Source organism: Mesoplodon bidens (assembly GCF_964165515.1).
Source record: "Mesoplodon bidens genome assembly, chromosome: 2".
Taxonomy (NCBI): Eukaryota; Metazoa; Chordata; class Mammalia; order Artiodactyla; family Ziphiidae; genus Mesoplodon; species Mesoplodon bidens.
This window is the reverse complement of record NC_138177.1, coordinates 102294005-102319669: the sequence shown is the minus strand read 5'-3', so window position 1 is coordinate 102319669 and position 25665 is coordinate 102294005. Positions and strand designations below refer to the sequence as shown.

The window sequence follows — 25665 nt, the reverse complement described above, 5'->3', positions numbered from 1 at the left end:
AGGTACCTTCTTGATATTCCGTGGTTGGTCTAGCAGCTGTGGGTCAGAAGTTCAGAACAAAAAGTGAAATCCTAGGATTAACTGTCATACTCTTACATCAAATATTTTTCTGTTGAATCAACTTCCCATGGTAATTTTTTCTGGATGAGGCTTGGCCACCACTACTGTCTGCCACATTCTCAGTTGGCACCAATAATGTAGTTGGGGGTAGAAAAGCAGCTTAGTTGGTGGAAGATAGCTTTTCAGGACCTTCTCTGCATCTCATGAGGCCCTTGGGGATCTGCGGGGTCTGCAGATTTCGCTGGGTGGCAGCATGAAAGGCAAGAGAGCCTGGAATCACAAGGACAACACTCTGAGCCCTGGCTCCACCACTAACCAGCTGTGCGACCTCAGGCAATCACTCAAGCATTTTGCGTCTCAGTTTCATCCTCTGTAAAAATCTATGGTAATAATAATACTAATCTCACTATTCCCAGCCCTAACATCTACAGGACCCCAGCCAAGAGCTTAAATAACTCCCACCCACATTGTCCTTCTCTTTCTACCTGGTTCCACTGAGGAGTTTCGTGCCTTGTGTCCTGCCCCCAGCCTGCAGGGCCTAAAAGCCTTCCTTACTTTTCCCTACCGTAAACCAACCTGGGAGGGCACACCTGAGGAAGAGGACCCCGCAAGTCCTAGAAGCAGGCCTGGGCCACTGAGGCAGGGGATTCTGGGGTCCTTGGCAGCCAGAGCTTGGTCCAGAAAGGGAGTGTGGGCTCGGGTGGTCACACCCTTCTGGCCCCATAAGGAAGGAGTGGCAAGTGGAGGGGTCTCTAAAGTGTGGGAACTCCATTGCCTGGGTCTGAGGATTAAATGAGTCACTGCACGCACTGTGCTTAGTGCAGTACCTGGCATTGTTGCTAGCATGTGATAAATCATGCAAGCTACTGTTACTATTGTTGTGGTGGCAGTGCTGTTGGAAGGGATCTCAAAGATGATCTCGTCCAAATCCTTCATGTTATGTACGTGGTGAGGAAACACAGATATATTACAATTAACCGTGATTAAACACATGCATAGTGGCAAAGCCACAACCTGACCCAGGGCTCTTACCATGCAGCTGCCTTTCCTCTGCTCCATAATGCAATCTCCTCAGCAGCACAAAGACTTTAGGGTCAGCACTGACTTTAATATTCCCAGTCCACAGAGGTGACTTGTGCTATTGCCGTCTTCTGGATAGGAGCAGGGAGCGTGTCCTTGGAGAAAGGGGACACCTTCAGTGGGAGTCAGTGCCGGGAGCCTCCTGTGAAGGCCTCATCAAGTTGAGGTGGGAATACCTCAAATATTTACTGAGCAATGAGAAGCACAGCCCTTACATGGATAAAGAAGAAGGTGATATTCTGTACTCGAGAGCAGTGTAGTGAAAGCTCCAGGACTGAATATTCTAAGTCAGAAAAACGTATTCTGGTTCAGAAATCAGATTTGCAGACTGACTGAATTTCTTCTCATGAGTTAAATATGAACAGAAGTACTTTGTAAATTTCCTTTCTTGTTCTTATTTTAAAACCTAGTTTGTTTCATTTTACCTGTAATCAATACATTCTTTGACTTTTTAGCAGTTGAAGATTGATAACATGATTTATATTTTTGAAACTTTTAATTATGGAAATGCTCAAATACATACAAAAGTAAAGAGAATAATATAATATGATGAAGTTTGGGTATAATGATGCCCAGTGTACCCACTGTCCCCCCCGCCCCAATTCCAGGGAGATCACCTATGGCTAATCCTGTTGCATCTGTAAACCTGCCTTCCTTCCCCACCCTGGCAATGAAGTTTGAATCAAATCTCAGGCCTTTTATCATCTCATCCATAAACACTTTGTTTTCTATAAGATTTTGATGAATTTTAAGCTCTTTCTCCATCTGGCTGCTTTAGACTTTAGTTTGTTCAGCTGGGGAATCAACGGACCAAAGCTTAGGCACTTCTAGAGGCCTTGCATGGTCATAGGTCCAGAAAGTTCAGAGCAAATCAGCTTGAAAATGGAGCCTCTATCATTTGGCTGCCAGGATGGAACTGAATAAGGCAACATTTTGGATACTTTTTATTCCTTGCTGAATTTCTGCCAACTCTGTATATGGTATTTCCATAAAAGTCTTGTTTTCTTTCTCTTTTCTTTGAAGAATGAAACTTCTTTCCCCTTTTTTCAAAAGAGGAGAAGACTGTCATTCCAGATTCCATCCCTCCTGCTGCTGTCGCCTTTTCTTCTGTTTGATTTCTGCACTAGTCTCAGTTTGCAAATTCTGGGGTTTGGCAGTTCACAGAAGGACCCAGGGATGGGGAGGGTGGCCCTACTCAATGTCATTGAAAGATTACTGTACTTCAATCACTGGAGCTCAACTGAAAACTCTGAAAAGTTCTCTTTATAATCATTGAATTTTAAATAATTTTCCTAAAAAGACTGAGGGAAGAAAAAGGATGCCAAGTTCACATTTCCTTGCCAGAAACACTGTTCTTATTTTCAGTTGAATGGCTTGGCTATTAATTAAGGCTTCGTGCTCCGCAGCTATCTCTTTTTCTACATTCTTGCCGCTAATCATCATACATGTGACACATGACTTCTGTTTAAATGCTAAAGTTTATTAGAGTGGAAAAAAAATCAGTTATACAGGGAAGGAAAAGAGATTAGGAATCAAGTCCAAGCATTTGCTTATTCATCTGCATATGGTTAAAAGATTTAAAAGAATCCATTGGTTTCTATTTCACTGCTACATGCAGGCCAAGGAGCAAGGAGAAAAAAAAAAAGCCTTTTCCTATCCATGGTGTAGAAATACATTTTCTTCCTTTTGCCTTGGAGGGAGAAATCGTCTCCTCTCCTAATATTAAGCCAAAGTAACCAAACTTTAGAGGGACTGGCTCCTTCTGAAAGGTTATTGTTCTAATTACCTATTGCTTTGAAATGAATTCCCCGAAAACTTAGTGGCAGAAAACAGCAACCATTTAATTCTGCTCATGGACGCTGTGGGTCAGAAATTCACTGGGCACAGAAGGGAGGAGTTTTCTCTGCTCCATGGTGTTTGAGCCTCAGCTGGGAGGACAAGAAAGGCTGGGAGTGACTCAAATGGCGGGGCTGGAATCATCTGGAGGCTTCTCCCCTCACACGTCTAGCACCTGGATTGAGATGACTCAAAGCCTATGCTCAGCTGTGACCATGACCCTGAACACCTACACCTGGCCCCGCCGTGGGGCTTGCGCTTCTCACAGCCTGGTGGCTGCCTTCTGTGAGGGCATCCCCCGGGGAATGTCTGAGTTAGAATGTCACTTCCCACTCTCGTTGCATTCTGGTGGCCGGTTTAAATTCCAAGGGAGAGCAACCAAACTCCACTTCTGCGTGAGGAAGCAGCCAGGTCCTACTGCAGAGCATGTGGCTGGCCAACTTCGGAAAATACAATTCACCTCCGTGGTCTGGGTTGAGGCCCTTTAGGGAGGAGGTGGGAGAGGGAGTTACTGTGAGCCACGGCCATCTTCTCCCTCCAGGCCCCCCACTGGCTCTTTTCACCCAGTTCTTACTCAGCTCTTCCCCAGTGGCCACGCTTTGTCCCCAGCACCTTCAGTCTTTGTTCAGTCTCTGGTCACGGGGCAGAGATGGAATCACAATAAACAAAAACACTCCCTGTAGCAGCTTCCTGGCTGCTGTGCTTAGTTTTTGGTTTGTCTTTCTTCATCTGTATACACACCCACAAATATCTAAGGGCAGATTCCCTGACTACTGATGATAGTTTTTTTTCATTGAGAAATAATACACATGCCATAAGGTACACCCTTTTATAGTGTACAACTCAGTGGGTTTCAGTATATTCATAGTTGTACAACCATCACCACTATCGAATTCTAGAACATCTCACTTAAAAGAAAACCCCACATCCATTTAAAGTCACCCTCATTGTCCTCTCCCACAGCACCTGGCAACAATGAATCTACTTTCTCTCAATGGATTTGCCTATTCTGGACAGTTCATATAAATGTAATCATACAATATGTGGGTTTTTATGATTGGCTTATTTCCCTTAGCATGTTTTCAAGGTTCATTCGTCTGTGCTGTAGCATGTCATGAATTAGTCACATCCTTTTTGTGACTGAATAATATTTCATTGTACAGATATATCACTTTTGTCAATCCATCCATTAGTTTGGTGGACATCTGGGTTGTTCCCACCTTTTGACTATTATGAATAATGCTGGAATGAATGTTTGGGTACAGGATATGTGTGAACATGTTTTCAATTCTCTGGGGTATATACCTAGGAGTGGAATTGCTGAGTCACATGGTAACTTTAATTCTTTGAGGAACTGCTGAACTGTTTTCCACAGCTGCTGAACCATTCTACATTCCCACAAGCAATGTATAAGGGTTTCAATTTCTCCACATTCTTGGCAACATATGTTATTTTCTGCTTTGTTTGATAAAGGCCATCCTAGAGGGTGGGAGTGGTTGCTGGTCTTAGTTTAAGGAGAGCCTTCCTTTAGGACACTACATACCAAGGAAGCCACCTTGGTTGCCTGGAGACATAGGTAACTGAGGGCTTACTATGTGTTAGGCTCTGTGCTAAAGGCAGTACATATATCATCTAGTTTGGTGTTCACAACTCTAGAACTAGGTACCATTATTATGCCTATTTGACAAGTAAACAAAGTGAGGCACAGAATAACTTGCTAGAAAAGGGACGAGGTTTGGAAGGCATGAATTTCCCGTACTAAAAAAAAGTTAGAGAACTTGGATACTAATGAAGGAGTCTGGTGGTCTAAGTAAAAGTTAAAAAAAATTTTTTTTTTCAAAACAAAACAAAAAACAACAGGTACATTGTAACTGGCTGAATTCGAAGCTGGCCTCCAGTATTCTAACCATGATGCCCACACCCCGTATGATCCCCTATCCTGAAGTAGAAATGGGACCTATGAATATCATGGGCTATTGCTCTCCTGACTATGTTATATTAATATGGCAAAAGGCATTTTGAGGATGTTATTATGGTTCCTAGTCAGTTGACACTGATTTAATTAAAAGGGAGAGAGATTACCGTAGGTGTGCCTGATCCCAGTCACATGAGTTCTTAAAAGAGACAAGCTGCAGTAGAGACTCTCCTGCTGGCCATTAAGAAACAGGTCACCATGAGCTCTACAATTGCAAGGAACTGAATTCAGCCAGCAACACCCTGAACAAGTTTGGAAGATCTAGAGTTCCAGATCAGAACCCAGTCCTGGCTGTCACCTTGATTACAGCCTGTGAGACCCTGAGTAGAGAACTAGTTAAGCCCTAAATGGGTTTCTAACCTACGGAGCTGTGAGATAATGACTGTTATTTTAAGCCACTAAGCTTGCTGCACTTTGTTACACAGCAATAGAAAACTAGTACACAGAGCACAGACTGACTAAAGGCTGCTAGAGGAGATGAACTCATTGGTGTGTCATTATACATAAAGAGCAGCACTTCCCAAAATGTGGCCCAGGGACCCCTGGGGGCCCTCAAGGTCTTTTCAGGGCTCCATGAGGTGAAAACTATTGTCATGTGATTAAGGCATACTGAGGTGTTATCTTTTTCCTTCTCCTTATTTTATAGTTTTCTAGATGCTACAGGATGTGTGATGATGTCATTGCTCTGATGGTTAATAGAATGTGTCCCCGTCTATTCCTATGTTTAAAAAATTTCTGGTTTAATTTCTAATGTGGTAAATATTGACAAATATAGCCCCCATAAACAAAGGTTCATTGGGGTCTTTCAATAATTTTTAATGAGGTCTTGAGACCAAAAAGCTTGAGAACCACTGGTTCAGATGAAATGGAACTAAGTAGGCCTAGACAAAGTCTGAAAGTATAAGAATTTATATACTTACTTAATGGCTACATTCTGTCCTGAGCTGTGGTAGGTGTGACCAAGAGTGGAGCAAGGGCACAAAAGTAGCATGAGGTACAGTCCCTGAAGTAAGGCAAACAAAGAATTCATTAGCAAAAGCATCCGTGTCTTCCCTTCACAGGTGTTTATGTAAGTACAAGGTACTGCAATATGATGGTACATAATCCGTGCTAACCTTAGGTGTGGGCAGCTAGGACACAGAAGTGGGTAGGGAAGAAGTTGCTGAAACCAGGCTATGGGGGAACAGGGGATGTTTTACGGGAGAGGTGAAATGTAAGTTGGGAGGGGAAGTGGGAAGAGGACAAATATTTCAGGCACTCTGCCTCAAATCTCAGCTGAAATGTCTCTTAGAGAGGCCTTTCCTGATATCCCTCTCTAGAGCAGTCAGCACTGTATTGCCTTCACAGCACCCTGCTGATTTCCTTTCTAGCACTTTTAAAATTTTAAACCTAACATAGCTGTTCAAATAAGTCTGGCTGGAGCTACAGTACCTTGGTTCAAATGCCAGCTCTGCTAGTTGTAAAATCTTAGATAAGTTACTTAATCTCTTTATGCCTCAGTTCTTCAAAATATGTGCTAACAAAGCAAGGAATTTATGTTAAAGAGTTAGCTTAGTTGTGACCATGGGACTAAAAAGGAAGGCTGGATATGAACTAGTCCAAACGCAGAATCAATGGGTGAAATCAGATGACAAGGAGAGAAGAGGATGAAAAGATAAGGGAAAATTCTGGGGATATTTAAAAAAAAAAAGGCAACCAATTATATGTGGATTAAAGAAAGAGTAAAAAAACAAAAATTATTCCAAAGTTTGTTGTTTGTGCGAGATGGCAGAGCCTGGCATCAGGTGACTACTTTGAAGGGAAAAGGAGGAGGCACGTCAAATCCACGTTTAAAGTTAGTGGGGGGCTTCCCTGGTGGCGCAGTGGTTGAGAATCTGCTTGCCAATTCAGGGGACACGGGTTCAAGCCCTGGTCTGGGAAGATCTCACATGCCGCAGAGCAACTAGGCCCGTGAGCCACAACTACTGAGCCTGCACGTCTGGAGCCTGTGCTCCGCAACAAGAGAGGCTGCGATAATGAGAGGCCCGCGCACGGCGATGAAGAGTGGCCCCCACTCGCCGCAACTGGAGAGAGCCCTCGCACAGAAACGAAGACCCAACACAGCCATAAATAAATAAATAAATAAATAAATAAATAAATTTAAAGTGAGTGGGAACAAGAACACAGACCACTTGATTTTAGAGTCCTGGGGTGCTGGGGCTTACAGAAGCAAGCTCATGGCAGATGACAAAATGTGGATGTCTGCTCATCGTCTGCTAAAGCTGAAATCATGGGGAAGAAACTACACAAGGTCCCCAACACTGAGCTGTATGGAGGACGACCTTCTTTAATATTCACGATGGCATTACTGTGGATAAAAGAAGCTTCATACATTGCTATCAAACTCTTTTTGGTGAGATGGGGCTTTTTAGGAGATATGAAGCACAGATTCAATGCAGGGAGCTGCACAGTAAGAGGTGGCACATTTCCCAACGTTAACCTATCTTGGTAAAGGCAATTAAACAGTGTGTTTCCAGTTGCTTTTATACAGGGAAGCTTGGGTCATCTCCCTTCTAGCAAGGACCTCTTGCTATTCAGTTTAAAAGTGTACAACATTCCTCTTGTTGACGTGGTTTCATAGCACTCTTCGTTCCAGGCGAAAGCTTCCTGTGATGGCTTTTGGATGTCCCTTCTGAAACATTTAGGCTTTGACCTGGCAAGCTGCTGAGACCCTTTAGGACAGCTGAACTGTAGATAAAATCTTCCAGGGAAGTAGGTGTGGGCAGGATGTGTGGTTTCCCTGCCTCTCATTTAAACACTGATGCAACTAATTTTTCATGAATAGTCTCTTCCAGTAAGAGCTGCATTCCAGAGTGCCTCAAGAGAAATTGGAAAGGACAAGTTAGCTACTGATTTCTTCAGTTTCAGTTGAGGGTAGAACACTAGCTTTCTTCATGCCGCAGAAATGCACGGCAGGGATACAGCCCCTACTGCAGTCTCAAACCAGCTCCCTTTGCTAGTGTGACCCTGAGGACTTGAATTAGCCATAACAATAAGACACAGGGGAATAGGCATTGGTTTACCAAATAATCTGGAACTGAGCAAGAAGGCATGATCACATGTGCCTCAGCTGGGCTCTGAAACGTGTGCATAGCAGCCCGAACCCAGGAAGATATTTCTGAACTTTTAGTGATATAACACACACAGATTCTTTCTCTGACATTCCAGGCTAACCACTGTCTAAGTTAAGGCTCTGCAAAACATCTGGGACATACGTTTCTGGAAAAAATCATGGCTTCTTTTCTACAATTCTCCATGGCCTAAGCATCGTAAGCTCTGGCCCGACAGGAGCCAATGCAGCAGGCTTAGTTGCGGGGGCCCTGGGACAGCTGCCCTGGAGCACAGGCATTAACTGCACTGAACACAGTCCACTCATCAACTATTCACCTAGTGCCACTCAGGAACAGTGACAGAGAAAAACTTTTCAAAGATGCATAAAATGTACATGCTGCTGTCTCTAAAAAAAAAGAAAAATCACTTTCTCCCTAGAAAAGTAGAGGCTTACTTCATCTCCACTCCTGGTGGAACCACACAAATATGGTACCTGATATTTCAGACCTTTACGTCAGGTGACACAGAGCCAGTGCCTGAGATCTGAGATTTAAAGTCAAAACACAGTGAACTAGCGCTTGGCTGCCCCGCTGGCCACCGAATCCAGACGGCAAAGTGCTTTCACTATTCTGAGAGTCTTCTGCCATGCGTTTCTCCAGCCAAAAACCTGGGAAAATGTCCTGACAGATGAGCCTACTTTACTTTATTCAGAGAAAGAGAATTTCTAAAAGAACAAGAAAGGCTAGGGTAGCCTCAGCATTTTCATTTTATGTCATCTTGGGTGATCAAGCCTCTTTTCACCCAAAGTCAATTTCTTTGTTAATTTCTTACCATTTCTTTATTAGATTTATATCATACTTATAAGACAGATTTAAGAGGAAAAAAACAACAACTTAAACATCACAAGAGGTCTTCTCATTGTTTGTTGCCTTGTTAAAATAGCAGGGAGGGGAATGGAATTCCTGTTTATTGCAGAGCTGCTGGGCCAGGCCCTGCATTAGGTGTTGTACTTCTGTTGTAGTTGACATGGCTCTTTAGGAGCACAGATTCTCAAGCAGGGCCAACTAAATAATCGGCAAGGTCCAGTGCAAAATACAGTGTGAGCCTCTTGTTCACAATATGCTAAGAAATTCAAGAGAGAGACAGCAGAGTATTAAACCAAGTGTCGGGCCCTCCTAACTATGGGTCCCTATGTGGCCGCAGAGGCCACATGCCCATGATACTGGCTCTGCTCTTAAGCTTGGGCTCGAATTCTCGATTTGGCACTTACTAGTCATATGAGCTTGGAAAGTCATCTGTAAAATGGGGGTAATAACAGTCCCTACATCATTGAGTTGTTATTAGAGTTAAATGAGTTAATATTTGAAAAGTGCTTAGAAGAACACCTGGCATACAACAAGCACTTAAGTAAATGTTAAGTAAATATATACTCTCCTGAGCCTACACATCTTAAAATGCCAGAGATAGTTATAGCCACAAAATCGTGAATTTACTGGAACATTAAAAAAAATGTTTTGAGAGTTCGGCCCTGATAAACAGAACCATGTCTTTACTCGTATGACAGTAGTCACCTTTTAATTTAACAAACAAAAGATTTTAAAAGATATCCTGGAGTGAGGCCAGCTACTCACAAAACAGAACCAAAGAATAAAAACAGATACTGGTTTATGCGCTCAGTTCTGGAAGCCTGTGGAGTGCAAATTGTCATGAAGCCAATTTAATATAACTGCTTCCTTTATGCTGAAAGGATTCACTAGGGACCTCTCTGCTTCCATACAGGAAATAAAGCCTGTTGTGTCTGAACAAAAACTAAGAAATATTTTTCTTTTTCTTTCTATAATGCAGAATACTGTAAAAAAAAAAAAAACAAAAAAACGCTGTAGAACAGGAAATGTGGCTAATCATACAAATTCTATATTTAGTTCTAGAAAATTTTAGTAAAATATTAGTAAAACAAGTCAGAAGATAACTTGCAGGTAGTGGTAAACACCTTTATATAGAACGGAAATTTGGAGTACAGAGGCATAAACACTTAATGGTTTATTAATGTTTGTTTTATAAAAGCAACCTCAGTTTCTTCTCTTGGTTACTTATACATTTCTTTACTCTTGACCACCAATAATTCTCAGGATTCTCAAAAGCTTTTACAATAAACATGTAGTTTTTTGTTCCCCATTTATAGTAAATATTCTTGACTGCAAAATTCTAAAGAAGTAAGTTGTCATTCATCAAACAATTCGCCCGAGGTAGACAGATTTGGGATATTTCTCCTTAAGAGTCGGCCACTGAACAATGAAGTAATCGGAGAGGTGAAACAGAATCTTTCCGGACAGGGATAAATGTTCCACTCGGCAGATGCTTTCAACGTAGACAATGATCACTTTCTTTATTCCTAGTATCCCAAGGAGAAGGGCAGATATACAGATAGGAACACATGTTCCTGGTCCGTTACATAACACCTTGAAAAAAAAAAAAAGTTGAAGGTCAAATAAAAAAACAGAATACTGCTCTAATTTTAAATTAAAAACAGTCCAATATTAGGGAGGATTTTTTTTATTATGCTAAGTCTTGAGCGATTCCTTGTTAAGATCCCATCTGTAGCAAACTCGTGCAGTTAGAAGCCAGGTGGGGCTGTGTTGTCGGCTCTCCTGCTTACCAACTGTGTGAGTTGGGACAAATCAGTTCACTCCTCTGCACCTGGGTGGCCTGCCCTGTGCTACAGGACATGTGCACACAGTGCCTGGTGCTCAGCCAGCACCCATGGGATGGGTGCGTGTTGCTCTTCTCCGACTGCTTTGTGGATCTTGAATGTCACACAAACATATGGAAAACAGATAAAATCAGTTGTGATTCACTGTTTTCTCATATACTGACTTGTTCGTGTTGATTTTTTAAAGTAATCTAATTAATAGTTGGAGGACTGACATGTTAAGATATAGGAGAAAATGTCTTCAAATGACTAATTATGTAGAATATTTTTGCTGGAGGTAGAATCACTGTAGGAGTTCAATCCAACACATGGGATATTCGAGAGAAGGTTACTAAATGAATGAGATTCTCCCTCAAGAGAATTTAATCCACACTTGTGATCCCGAGAGTTTTAATGCTTTTGACTTCTGCTAATTTTTATAGAAAGCCACTGATTAAAAACAATTTAGTTGGTGAACCTAATAAGAGAAATAAAAATTTAACTCATAGAGTAACTGCAAAGAATTTTTATAAGTTTTTTAAGAAAATGAGGGGAAAGCTATTACACAGAATTGCTGGTAAGATAATTTACTATTATTTTCAGAGGAGAAAAAGCATTTTGCACAACATCTCAATCATATGCTCATGCTGACTGAATTAGTATAATCCAATAAAGCATTTTTTACTCCACAAATCATAAAACAGGAGATCTGTGGTTGTCTACACACGCCTACTGGGTATTACCTACAATGTCACATGATCGCTCCAGCACAAGGCCCACAAAACTTATCAGACATCAGAGAATCTTAGAGATGAAAGGGTCCCCAGAAATATTGTCTAACCATCCCAGCATTGCAGGGACCTTCCCCAACAGATGTCTGTTGGGGCTGTGAGACAAGGTGAGGGATATAACGGTTTGGTAAAGGTCATGTGAACTAAGCCCCACCCTTCCTGGAGGCAGGACCACCTGGAACACCATTCACAGAGCTTTGGAATCAGAGAGAGTAGCCTGTTTCAGGTAGGAACCAATCCTTTTTAGTCTCCCTTAGCTCCCACCTACAAGTTAAACCCCCTGCCTGTCTTTTATGAAGATTTTTTTTTTTTTTTTGCGGTACACGGGCCTCTCACTGTTGTGGCCTCTCCCGCTGCAGAGCACAGGCTCCGGACGCGCAGGCCCAGCGGCCGTGGCTCACGGGCCCAGCCACTCCATGGCATGTGGGATCTTCCCGGACCGGGGCACGAACCCGTGTCCCCTGCATCGGCAGGCAGACTCTCAACCACTGCGCCACCAGGGAAGCCCTATGAAGAAGTTTTGTTCAGACTTTCTCCTGAAGTACCAGCTACTAAGCTGCTCTCCAGGCCAGTGCTCTTTAATCCCCACTGAGTTGCCCCTATAATCTTTCTTCATAGACCCTCAATGGAGCATAAAAGAAAGAAAATGGGACAGGGAGTCAGGAGAAGGGGTTAAATAAGCTGTGTACTAGCTCTGTGACCTTGGACGACGGTAATCATAATTACCACCTCAGCTCTCACTACCACTATTTATTAACAGCACATCGTGGTCAGGTACTGTACTGAACATTTCACATGTATTCTTTTAGTTAATCCTCACAGCAATCATTTGAGGCAAGCTTTCATATCCCTTTTTGCAGAATAGGAATCTGAGGCACAGAGAGATTGGGCCAGCTGCCTGATCACACATCTAGTCCAGACTAGATGACCTTTCCTGTTAGCTCCAGGATTTGATAATTCTTTGAGTCTCATTTGTTTCTAGTTTTGTCTGAAGCCTAAGTTACAAGATTGTTCTGTATCCTTTCAGGATTTAGAATTCTAAAAATCCTATTAATGCAAGGTTTCTCTAATAATGGCACTATTGACATTTTGGACCAGATTATTTTTCCTTGTGGTGCCAGTCCTGTGCATCGTAGAATGTTTAGCAGCATCCCTGGCCTCTACCCACAAGATTCCAGTAGCCAAGAAGATCAAGAATGTCTCCAGGCATTGCCAACTCTCCAGGTGAGAACCACTGTGTTCATGTATTCCCTAATCCTTGGATTATCTGTGTTGCTTTTCTCAATTTTTTTCCCATAGTACAGAACAAAATAAAACCTACAGCTAAAAGATAATATAAAGGTTGCATGTTGGATCTTGAATGTCACAAAAATATTTTCATGTTTGTTGCCTTTAAAAAAATGTACATATCCACATGTGTTCCTTTCAGTGTCTGGTCAGCCCGCTATACACAAGCTGTGAATACATTAATAGAGATGTCTGGATACAGGAGGGGAAGTGACTGGGCACTGGTGGGAGATGCTTTAATAACCTGCCATAGATCAGAGGCAAAAGGTAAAAGTGGAAATTAAAGGTATTTTGTTTATCTCTGTTGTAACTCTATTTTGAGGTACCTTACTACAAAAGTCCCAGAAACAAAAAAATCACAAAACCCTAAACCACGTATATAAAAAAAAAATCTTAAGGAAAACTTAGGCAAAGGAAAGCTTCTTTTAATTAACCACAGGTTTTAACTCTGAGTTTTACAGTAACCTGGGCAAAAATTTAAAAATTGGGGATTATGGAGTTTCTATTATTTCATGGAGCATACCAGAGAGACTTATTCCAAGCACTAAACAAACTAGAATTCACTGAGATAGCCTGGGTAAAGACTTTAAACAATATAATGGTTGAAGTTGTCTTTTTAATTTTATAAAAAACAGAAATACTCTTCATATTTCTATTTCTTAAAACATAAGTTCTCAGTAAACGTGGGTGCACTGCTCTTACTGACTCTCTACCTCACTACTTTGTAAGCTCCTTATAAGCAGGGTCAATTTCTAGGACAATCTATGTTTTGCACCTGGAACAAAATAGGCACTCACTAAATTCTGCTGAAAGGAAGAAAGGAAAAGGATTGAAGGATAAGGGAGGAGGGAATCCTTTGCCTATCATATATGAAGTCAAACGTTCGCTTTGCCAGACTTGACCCTGTTTGTAGCTCTATCATACACATTTATCACGAACATAATGGCTGTGACTGACAACTTAAAAATTTTTTACTATCTCAGATCCATCGCCTTTTCCTCAGGGGAACCACTGTATCCCTTGCTCTCAACTTAAATGTTTGAATAGAATTGACTCCATGCTCAACTATAAGGAGAGGACATATGACTCGTCTGACCAGTTAGATCATCGAATTTCCCTGGCCAAAGTCATCTGTTCAGGGAAGAGCATATAATCCAGTGAGAAACCACAAGACGTAGTGGGACATTTGTTGGGGCTACTGAGAGAGAGGTACCTTTTCTGTTGTACTGGCACCGAGGAGAATGTGGGCCTGGCAATGTTAACATCTATCTTGCCACCATGTGGAGGGCTTGAGAATGAAGCCATCACAAAGCAGAAGAGAGCAGAGCTGAGAGATGAAGACAGGCCAGGTCCCAAAGATAGCATTTAAGATCCATGAATCCAGCTGTGCCTGAAGGAAACCAGATCTACCCCTAGACTTGCCAGGTATGTGAGGGAATATATTCCATTTTTGCTTAGGCCAGTTTGAATCAGGAGTTCTGTCATTAGCAATAAAAAGCATCCTGACTGACACAGCCCTTTATTTTGTCTAACTCTCTGACTAAGCTCCGACTGTCTGCAATGCCAACAGGTAGGTGTTCATACATGCCTGTTGGATGAATTAACAAATCAATAAACTTCTCTGAGAGCAGGAAATCCAAGAGATGTAATAAAGATGATATAAATTATGGGTCTAGAAAACTGAAGGAGGTCAAGGCTAAAATAAACATGAAGTTATGAGGATAGATGAGCCAGATCAAGGATCAAGAAGAGTTACAAGAGGAGTGTTGTTCTGTAGATTTGGGTCACCACAGGTCAAGTCCTGTTGGCTGAGACATGACATTGGCATGCACGAAAAGACAAATTTAACTAGGGTAGTCTGAACTTAATTCTTAGCCTAGTAGGAACCCCAGACACAGAATACGGGCCAAGACCTTTGGGGTCCTTGGTTGGTTTGAAAGTCAGAGACCATAAAGTTGAGGGTGATCCAAGCATATGAAGGTGAGATTGAAAGCCAGATGGAGGTCCAACTAGTCTGTAATCTAAAGAGACTGGACAGAAAAGCAGAGTCCAACTCTGAGACACTGGCCTGAAAACCAGACTTTTGGACACCAGCCTCTTGCTGGTGGAGGAGGAGGCTGGAGAGAGCTAACAAACTGAGGAGCCCAGCTGCAGGCAAGGTTTTACTGAGCTTCCAGGGCCATGCAAGAAGCTGGAGAACGAGAGCCCACTGTCAAAGCTGAACTGGCTTGGGAAGACAGTCTCTATGGAAGTCACAGGTTCTGTCAAAACCAACACTTCCATATATAGGATATTGGTTCCATTATGTAGACAGGTAAAAGGGGAGATGAGGAAGGGAGTAAACACTGAGATGTAGGACTAGTCAGGAGACACAGGAAGAAGAGCTCGGCTGTAAGGCTTAAAAAGAAGCCTTACAGGAAAGGTGCTTAACAATGCATCCTTTTTTTCTTTTTCTTTGTTTGTATTTTATTGATACCCTTTATTTTTTTAACATCTTTATTGGAGTGCAATTGCTTTACAATGTTGTGTTAGTTTCTACTGTATAACAAAGTGAAACAGCTATACGTATACATATATCCCCATATCCCATCCCTTTTGCGTCTCCCTCCCACCCTCCCTAGCCCACCCCTCTAGGTTGTCACAAAGCACCTAGCTGATCTCCCTGTGCTATGTAGCTGCTTCCCACTAGCTATCTATTTTACATTTGGTAGTGTATATATGTCCATGCCACTCTCTCACTTCGTCCCAGCTTACCCTTCCCCCTCCCCATGTCCTCAAGTCCATTCTCTATGTCTGTATCTTTCCTGTCCTGCCCCTAGTTTCATCAGAACCTTTTTTTTTTTTTTTAAGATTCCATACTTATGTGTTAGCGTACAGTATTTGTTTTTCTCTTTCTGACTTCACTCTGTATGACAGACTCTAGGTCCATCCACCTCACTACAAATAACTCAATTTCATTTCCCTTTATGGCTGAGTAATATTCCATTGTATATATGTGCCACATCTTCTTTATCCATTCATTTGTTGAAGGACACTTAGGTTGCTTCCATGTCCTGGCTATTGTAAATAGTGCTGCAGTGCACATTGTGGTACATGACTCTTTTTGAGTTATGCTTTTCTCAGGGTATATGCCCAGTAGTGGGATTGCTGGGTCATATGGTAGTTCTATTTGAAATTTTTTAAGGAACCTCCATACTGTTCTCCATAGTGGCTGTACCAATTTACATTCCCACCAACAGTGCAAGAGGTTTCCCTTTTCTCCACACCCTCTCCAGCATTTATTGCTTGTAGATTTTTTGATGATGGCCATTCTGACCAGTGTGAGGTGATACCTGATTGCAGTTTTGACTTGCATTTCTCTAATGATTAGTGATGTTGAGCATCCTTTCATGTGTTTGTTGGCCATCTATATATCTTCTTTGAAGAAATGTCTGTTTAGATCTTCTGCCCATTTTTGGATTGGGCTGTTTGTTTTTTTGATATTGCGCTGCATGAGTTGCTTGTATATTTTGGAGATTAATCCTTTGTCAGTTGCTTCGTTTGCAAATATTTTCCCCCATTCTGAGGGTTGTCTTTTGGTCTTGTTTATGGTTTCCTTTGCTGTGCAAAAGCTTTGAAGTTTCATTAGGTCCTATTTGTTTATTTTTGTTTTTAATTTCCATTTCTCTAGGAGATGAGTCAAAAAGGATCTTGCTGTGATTTATGTCATAGAGTGTTCTTCCTATGTTTTCCTCTAAGAGTCTTATGGTGTCTGGCCTTACGTTTAGGTCTTTAATCCATTTTGAGTTTATTTTTGTGTATGGTGTTAGGGAGTGTTCTAATTTCATTCTTTTACATGTAGCTGTCCAGTTTTCCCAGCACCACTTAATGAAGAGGCTGTCTTGTCTCCAGTGTATATTCTTGCCTCCTTTATCAAAAACAAGGTGACCATATGTGCATGCGTTTATCTCTGGGCTTTCTATCCTGTTCCATTAATCTATATTTCTGTTTTTGTGCCAGTACCATACTGTCTTGATTACTGTAGTACAATCTGAAGTCAGGAAGCCTGATTCCTCCAGCCCCATTTCAAGATGGCTTTGGCTATTTGGGGTCTTTTGTGTTTCCATACAAATTGTGAAATTTTTTGTTCTAGTTCTGTGAAAAATGCCAGTGGTAGTTTGATAGTGATTGCATTGAATCTGTAGATTACTTTGGGTAGTATAGTCATTTTCACAGTGTTGATACTTCCAACCCAAGAACATGGTGTATCTCTCCATCTGTTTGTATCATCTTTAATTTCTTTCATCAGTGTCTTATAATTTTCTGCATACAGATCTTTTGTCTCCTTAGGTAGGTTTATTCCTAGGTATTTTATTCTTTTTGTTGCAATGGTAAATGAGAGTGTTTCCTTAATTTCTCTTTCAGATTCTTCATCAATAGTGTATAGGAATGCAAGAAATTTCTGTCCATTAGTTTTGTATCCTGCTACTCTACCAAATTCATTGATTAGCTCTAGTAGTCTTCTGGTAGCATCTTTAGGATTCTCTATGTATAGTATCATGTCATCTGCAAACAGTGAAAGTTTTACTTCTTCTTTTCCGATTTGGATTCCTTTTATTTCTTTTACTTCTCTGACTGCTGTGGCTAAAACTTCCAAAACTATGATGGATAACAGCGGTGAGAATGGGCAACCTTGTCTTGTTCCTGATCTTAGATGAAATGGTTTCAGTTTTTCACCATTGAGAATGATATTGGCTGTGGGTTTGTCATATATAGCCTTTATTATGTTGGGGTAAGTTCCCTCTATGCCTACTTTCTGGAGAGTTTTTATCATAAATCAGTGTTGAATTTTATCGAAAGCTTTTTCTGCATCTATTGAGATGATTATATGGTTTTTATCCTTCAATTTGTTAATATGGTGTATCACATTGATTGATTTGCGTATATTGAAGAATCCTTGCATTCCTGGGATAAACCCCACTTGATCATGGTGTATGATCCTATTAATGTGCTGTTGGATTCTGTGTGCTAGTATTTTGTTGAGGAGTTTTGCATCTATGTTCATCAGTGATATTGGCCTGTAGTTTTCTTTTTTTGTGACATCTTTGTCTGGTTTTGGTATCAGGGAGATGGTGGTCTCATAGAATGAGTTTGGGAGTATTCCTCCCCCTCTGCTATATCTTTGAAGTGTTTGAGAAGGATAGGTGTTAGCTCTTCTCTAAATGTTTCACTGAATTCACCTGTGAAGCCATCTGGTCCTGGACTTTTGTTTGTTGGAAGATTTTTAATCACAGTTTCAATTTCAGTGCTTGTGATTGGTCTCTTTATACTTTCTATTTCTCTCTGGTTCAGGCTTTGAAAGTTGTGCTTTTCTAAGGATTTGTCCATTTCTTCCAGGTTGTCCATTTTATTGGCATATAGTGGCTTGTAGTACTCCCTCATGATTCGTTGTATTTCTACAGGGTCAGTTGTTACTTCTTTTTCATTTCTAGTTCTGTTGATTTGAGTCTTCTCTCTTTTTTCTTGATGATTCTGGCTAGTGGTTTATCAATTTTGTTTATCTTCTCAAAGAACCAGATTTTAGTTTTATTGATCTTTGCTATTGTTTCCTTCATTTCTTTTTATTTCTGATCTGATCTTTATGATTTCTGTCCTTCTGCTAACTGTGGCATTATTTTGTTCTTCTTTCTCTAACTTCTTTAGGTGTAAGGTTAGGTTGTTTGAGATTTTTCCTGTTTCTTGAGGTAGGACTCTACTGCTATAAACTTGCCTCTTAAAACCGCTTTTGCTGCATCCCATAGGTTTTGGGTCATTGTGTTTTCATTGCCATTTGTTTCTAGTTTTTTCTAAAATTTCCTCTTTGATTTCTTCAGTGATCTCTTGGTTATTTAGTAGCGTATTGTCTACCCTCCATGTGTTTGTATTTTTTACAGTTTTTTTCCCCCTGTAATTGATATCTAGTCTCATAGCATTGTGGTTGGAAAAGATACTTGATACGATTTAAATTTTCTTAAATTTACCAAGGCTTGATTGTGATCTATCCTGGATAATGTTTCATGAGCACTTGAGAAGAAAGTGTATTAGGTTGTTTTTGGATAGAATGTCCTATAAATATCAATTAAGTATATCTTGTTTAATGTGTCATTTAAAGCTTGTGTTACTTATTTATTTTCATTTTGGATGATCTGTCCATTGGTGAAAGTGGGGTGTTAAAGTCCCCTACTATGATTGTGTTACTGTTGATTTCCCCTTTTATGGCTGTTAGCATTTGCCTTATGTATTGAGGTGCTCCTATGTTGGGTGCATAAATATTTACAATTGTTATATCTTCTTCTTGGATTGATCCCTTGATCATTATGTAGTGTCCTTGTCTCTTGTAACATTCTTTATTTTAAAGTCTATTTTATCTGATATGAGTATTGCTACTCCAGCTTTCTTTTGATTTCCATTTGCATGGAATATCCTTTTCCATCCCCTCACTTTCAGTCTGTATGTGTCCCTAGGTCTGAAGTAGGTCTCTTGTGGACAGCATATATTTGGGTCTTGTTTTTGTATCCTTTCAGTGAGCCTGTGTCTTTTGGTTGGAGCATTTAATCCATTCACGTTTAAGGTAATTATCAATATGTATGTTCCTATTATCATTTTCTTAATTGTTTGGGTTTGTTTTTGTAGGTCCTTTTCTTCTCTTGTGTTTCCCACTTAGAGAAGTTCCTTCAGCCTTTGTTGTAGAGCTGGTTTGGTGGTGCTGAATTCTCTTAGCTTTTGCTTGTTTGTAAAGTTTTTGATTTCTCCATCGAATCTGAATGAGATCCTTGCTGGGTAGAGTAATCTTGGCTGTAGGTTCTTCCCTTTCATCACTTTAAATATGTCATGCCACTCCCTTCTGGCTTGTAGAGTATCTGTTGAGAAATCAGCTGTTAACCTTATGGGAGTTCCCTTGTATGTTATTTGTCACTTTTCTCTTGCTGTTTTAATAATTTTTCCTTGTCTTTAATTTTTGCCAATTTGATTACTATGTGTCTCGGTGTGTTTCTCCTTGGGTGTATCCTGTATGGTACTCTCTGTGCTTCCTGGACTTGGGTGGCTATTTCCTTTCCTATGTTAGGGAAGTTTTCGACTATAATCTCTTCATATATTTTCTCAGGTCCTTTCTCTCTCTCTTCTCCTTCTGGGACCCCTATAATGCCAATGTTGGTGTGTTTAATGTTGTCTCAGAGGTCTCTGAGACTGTCCTCAATTCTTTTCATTCCTTTTTCTTTTATTTTGCTCTGCAGTAGTTATTTACACTATTTTCTCTTCCAGGTCACTTATCCGTTCTTCTGCTTCAGTTATTCTGCTATTGATTCCTTCTAGAGAATTTTTAAATTTCATTTATTGTGTTGCTCATCATTGTTTGTTTACTCTTTAGTTCTTCTAGGTCCTTGTTAAACGTTTCTTGTATTTTCTCCATTCTGTTTCCAAGATTTTGGATACCTTTACTATCATTACTCTGAATTCTTTTTCAGATAGACTGTCTACTTCCTCTTCATTTGTTTGGTCTGGTGGGTTTTTACCTTGCTCCTTCATCTGCTACATATTTGTCTGTCTTCCCATTTTGCCTAACATACTGTGTTTGGGGTCTCCTTTTCACAGGCTGCAGGTCTGTAGTTACCATTGTTTTTGGTATCTGCCCCAAGTGGATAAGGTTGGTTCAGTGGCTTGTGTAGGCTTCCAGGTGGAGGGGACTGGTGTCTGTGTTCTGTTGGGTGGGGCTAGATCTTGTCTTTCTGGTGGGCAGGGCTGTGTCCGGTGGTGTGTTTTGGGGTGTCTGTGAACTTAGTATGATTTTAGGCAGCCTCTCTGCTAATGGGTGGGGTTGTATTCCTGTCTTGCTAGTTGTTTGGCATGGGGTGTCCAGTACTGGAGCTTGCTGGTCGTTGAGTGCAGCTGGGTCTGAGCGTTGAGAGAGAGATCTCTAGGAGAGCTCTCGCCAATTGATATTACATGGGGCCGGGAAGTCTCTGGTGGTCCAATGTCCTGAACTCAGCTCTCCCACCTCAGAGGCTCAGGCCTGACAACAGGATGGAGCACCAAGACCCTCTCAGCCACACGGCTCAGAAGAAAAGGGAGAAGAAAAGAAAGAAAAAAAATTTTAAAATAAAATAATTAAAATAAAAAGATTAAAAAATTATTAAAATAAAAAAGGTAAAAAACATTTTAAAAAAAGGAAGAGAGAAACCAAACCCATAAACAAGTTGACCAATGATAACAAGAACTAAAAACTATACTAAGATAAACATAAAAGTCAGAAACAAGTCAGTCGCAGACAGCAAACTACAAGTCTACAGTTGCTCCCAAAGTCCACCGCCTCAATTTTGCGTTGCTTTGTTGTCTATTCAGGTATTCCACAGATGCAGGGTACCTCAAGTTGATTGTGGGGATTTAATCCACTGCTCCTGAGGCTGCACAGACAGATTCCCCTTTCTCTTCTTTGTTCGCACAGCTCCTGGGGTTCAGCTTTGGTTCTGGCCCCACCTCTGCATGTAGGTTGCCCTCAGACATCTGTTCCCATACAAACAGGACGGGGTTAAAGGAGCGGCTGATTAGGGGGCTCTGGCTCACTCACGCCGGGGGAAGGGAGGGGTATGGTAGTTATAATTGGAATGCGGGGCAAGCCTGCGGCGGCAGAGGTCAGCATGACGTTGCAACAGCCTGAGGCGTGCTGTGTGTCCTCCCAGGGAAGTAGTCCCTGAATCACGGGACCCTGGCAGTGTCAGGCTGCACAGGCTCCTGGAAGGGGTGGGGGGCAGGGGGTTGTGGATAGTGACCTGTGCTTGCACACAGGATTCTTGGTGGCTGCAGCAGCAGCCTTAGCATCTCATGCCCATCTATCTCTGGTGTCCGTGCTGAGAGCCGTGGCTCATGCCCACCTTTAGAGCTTGTTTAGGTGGTGCTCTGAATCCCCTCTCCTCGCGCACCCTGAAGCAATGGCCTCTTGCCTCTTAGGCAGGTCCAGACTTTTTCCCGGACTCCCTCCTGGCTAGCTGTGGTGCACTAGCCCCCTTCAGGCTGTGTTCATGCAGCCAATCCCAGTCCCCTCCCTGGGATCCGACCTCCGAAGCCCGAGCCTCAGTTCCCAGCCCCCACCCGTCCCGGCAGGCGAGCAGACAAGCCTCTCGGGCTGGTGAGTGCTGATCGGCACCGATCCTCTGTGCGGGAATCTCTCCATTTTGCCCTCTGCACCCCTGTTGATGCGCTCTCCTCCATGGCTCCAAAGCTTTCCCCACCCACCCACTCCCTGTCTCCACCAGTGAAGGGGCTTCCTAGTGTGTGGAAACTTTTCCTCCTTCATAGCTCCCTCCCAGAGGTGCAGGTCCCGTCCCTATTCTTTTGTCTCTATTTTTTCTTTTGCCATACCCAGGTACGTGGGGATTTTCTTGCCTTTTGGGAAGTCTGAGGTCTTCTGCCAGCATTCACTAGGTGTTCTGTAGGATTTGTTCCACATTTAGATGTATTTTTGATGTATTTATGGGGAGGAAGGTGATCTCGTCTTATTCCTCCCCTATTTTGAAGGTCCCCCGTTCTTTTTAAAATTTTTATTTATTTATTTATTTTGGCTGTGTTGGGTCTTCGTTGCTGCGTGTGGGCTTTCTCTAGTTGCAGCGAGCAGCGGCTATGCTTTGTTGCAGTGCACGGGCTTCTCACTGTGGTAGCTTCTCTTGTTGCAGAGCACAGGCTCTAGGCGTGCGGGCTTCAGGCACTGTGGTACACGGGCTCAGTAGTTGTGGCTTGTGGGCTCTAGAGCTCAGGCTCAGTAGTTGTGGCGCATGGGCTTAGCTGCTCTGCAGCATGTGGGATCTTCCTGGACCAGGGCTCGAACCTATGTTCCCTGCTTTGGCAGGCGGATTCTTGACCACTGCACCACCAGGGAAGCCCCAAAATGCATCCTTCTTATTTTAGAAAATAAGAAAACCATAAAGTCACTTGTCTTATCCGACAGAGGCAAAATCTTCAGACTTGGGTAAGAGAAGGGTAATGGAAACCCCAGAGATGCCTACTTCCGTGAATCACTGAGCTAAAATACGGGGAGGGGAAGATGAGCATGAGGGAGGGAAAGCTCAGATAGGAGCTGGGTGAGCTAAGCAGGGCTGGGGAAAGGCTTACAGAATGGAACGAATGATCTATACGTGAACATAAAGACTGAGGGAACGAACTGGTGGTGAGGGAGGAACTGATTATATAGAAAAAAAGTGAGCTCTTTTGACACCAGGAGAAAAGAGTAAGAATTCAGAGTATTTAGTTTGAGATTGGTTTGGGAAAAATTGTACCTTCTGAGAACATGACAAAGGATAAAAACGGTGGCACAGGAAGTTTGCCCTCAACAGATTTTTCTTTCAATATTTACAACTTTCCAGCTCAATGTGAAAAGTGCGGAAAAGCAAAAAGAAGATAATAATCCTTCTAATTTCGTCAATCTGTTAACGTTTTGGTGTATTATCTTCATATACACATTTATATTTCACTATAAAATATGTTCATGTATGCACATATATAATCTGAGAGCTTATATATAAACACTGTAAAGTTTTTTTTTGAAGTTTTGTTTAGTTATATTTTTGTGTGTTGTGAAAAATTTTTTAAATTCATGATTTTTAATGACTGCATATATTTAATCCTATAGATATCTCATAATTCATCTAACTATTCCTTTATTGTTGGAAATTCCGGCTGACTCCTTTTTTTGCTATTCTAAATCATGCTGTTATGAACATTTTTGTATATAAATCTGTGACCCCTAAGGTTTTAATTTTGCATTGAACTATGTTCCAGAATTCTTGCTGAGTGAGAAGTTGGAAGAAACAGCTTCAAGGACTTAAGGAAGTTGTAGAAAGTTTAATAAAACAACTGTCCTGAATTGGGGATGGGCCATGTGGCCTTTTGTTTTGGTTTTTTTTGTTCCTGTCTGGAAACAGAGTGCTTTCCCGCTGTATGAGTTGTGACAGCAGGCAGAGCCCATCTCACAAGTGAGATATTCCTTTCTGTGTTCCCTCTGCAGCTAGTGGATGGGCCGTGACTTGGCCAGATGTTTCTGCCTAGGTCTGATCAGGAGCTGGTGGTGCAGAGAAGCAAGGCCAGAGGAGAGTCTGTTCTGGTGGCAAAGGTGACACTGGCAGAGTCTGGCATCCAGGACCAGCAGGGCCAGCTACACTGTTCACTATCCATCAGTGGTGGCAGCAGTGTTCCCCCAAAGCAGCTCTGAGGCCATGGAATTTGTGCTGTGGTTCTAGCTGTTCAGCTCCCACCTTGTCCCTCCATGTTTACTAATCCTATTTCATTAGCTTTCCCAGTAACTCCGAGAGCTCTCAATAATCTTTCCCTAAATTCTTTTTCTGTTTCAGTCAGCCAGAGTGGATTTTTATGGTTTGTTACCAAGAACCTGACTGGTATGGAAAAAAACAAAGGCTTTGAGAGCAGCAGATGCAGAGTTAGAGAAGGAACAGGTCACGTCAGAACAGTCGCAGGATTTCCTCAAGCAGGGCTCAGAGCGCTGCACGGTGAGCACAGGAAGAGGCAGAGTGAAACAAGGATGAGGACCAAGCAGCAGAAATCACCCAGGGTGAGTGTTTTGGCATAGGGAAAGGATACTCAAAAGTCCTCATCCAAGAGAGGAGGAGGGCAAGAGCAGTGGGATAAAAGCCATAGAAAACTGGATAGAGAAGCATCTGTGAGTAATCAAGAGAGTGAGGAAGAAAATGCAGTTGGAGGGCAGGTGGTCTATAACATGTAGAGGATATCGTCAGAGGACCAGAAGGCTGGGGGTGCAGCCTGAGGAAAGGCAGCACTGAATGTCAGCGCTCAGTGGAGGTGGACAGCAGGAAGGAACAGGACGCAGAGCAGATGGGATGACGTGTTTGCTTGGCTCACGTTATGGTACACTGTATTTCTTCTTTTTTATGTGTATTTAATCATCTCAGTAGTAACAGTTAAACAGGAACATCTAAATATCAAGACCAACATGAAATAACCAAATAAAGCCCTAAACACTTGAATCACCAACTATTTATGAACTTCAAGGTCTCTTACAATCCTATTGCTAACACACAGAATTTTCAGAGTTGTCATCACTGTGTGTATAGCATTTTGAGGTCTACTTTTCCAAGTATACCCCTCCTTCCTTCCATGTTGGTACATAGGCATCAGTTGCTTCACTGCTTGAACATGTCACAGTCCACCTAGCCCCTTCCCTACTTCTCTTTACCCAGGCATAGCTTTCATCTTCTTTTAAATCATATCAAAAAGGTAAGTAAAGTTATAAATTGTTTTTATCTAGGCTTATGTTGTAAAGACGCTGAATTTATTGCTGGCTCCTCGAATATCAGTTACTTGCATTTCATTTGATAACAACTGGACCCAATTCTAATGTGTGTACGCGTACGCACAAGTAGGCTGCCTCACAACAAACAATGCTCTGGACACCAGCTGGTTGTCCTACAATTTAACTCAATTCTGACCCTACCTACCTGGATATAGAATCAGATTCCACAGGTTAATGGCTCAGTCCCAAAGACTGCCCTCCCCCTTCAGATGCCTGTCACAAGCCCTGGCTGCCACCTGTACTTCTGGCTATAAGTCAGAGGTTCCCACGATCCACTCCTTGAGATCAATTAATACGCTAGAATGGCTCACAGAACTCAGGAAAGCCCATTTACTCACTAGCTTACTGATTTATTACCAAGGATATTAAAAAATACAAACCAACAGCCAGATAAAGAGATACATAGGGTAAGGTATGGGGCAAGGGGGTGAAGTTTCCATGCCCTCTCAGAGTGTGCCATTCTCCCTAAGTCTCCACATGTTCACCAACCTGGAAGCTCTCCCAACACCGTCCTCTTGGGTTT

General features: G+C 41.9%; 1 protein-coding gene across 4 annotated transcripts in view; it reads right to left on the bottom strand.

The window, feature by feature from the left end:
• Window positions 1-1023: 1023 nt before the first annotated feature.
• The window catches only part of ALG14 (ALG14 UDP-N-acetylglucosaminyltransferase subunit), a 108850-nt gene continuing 84208 nt past the window's right edge, over window positions 1024-25665 (bottom strand). Inside the window, exons 4-5 of one of the 4 annotated variants that reach the window (XM_081225587.1) lie at window positions 5872-5954; window positions 1024-1235 (exon numbers count right to left, since the gene is read on the bottom strand). In XM_081225587.1, the coding sequence (XP_081081713.1) occupies window positions 1199-1235; window positions 5872-5954 (120 nt within the window). In that variant the 3' untranslated portion in view covers window positions 1024-1198. Of the gene's footprint in view, window positions 1236-2590; window positions 2613-3283; window positions 3459-5871; window positions 5955-9933; window positions 10501-25665 lie in introns of those variants that run through there. The other 3 variants (XM_081225588.1, XM_081225582.1, XM_081225583.1) reach the window with 3 other exon arrangements.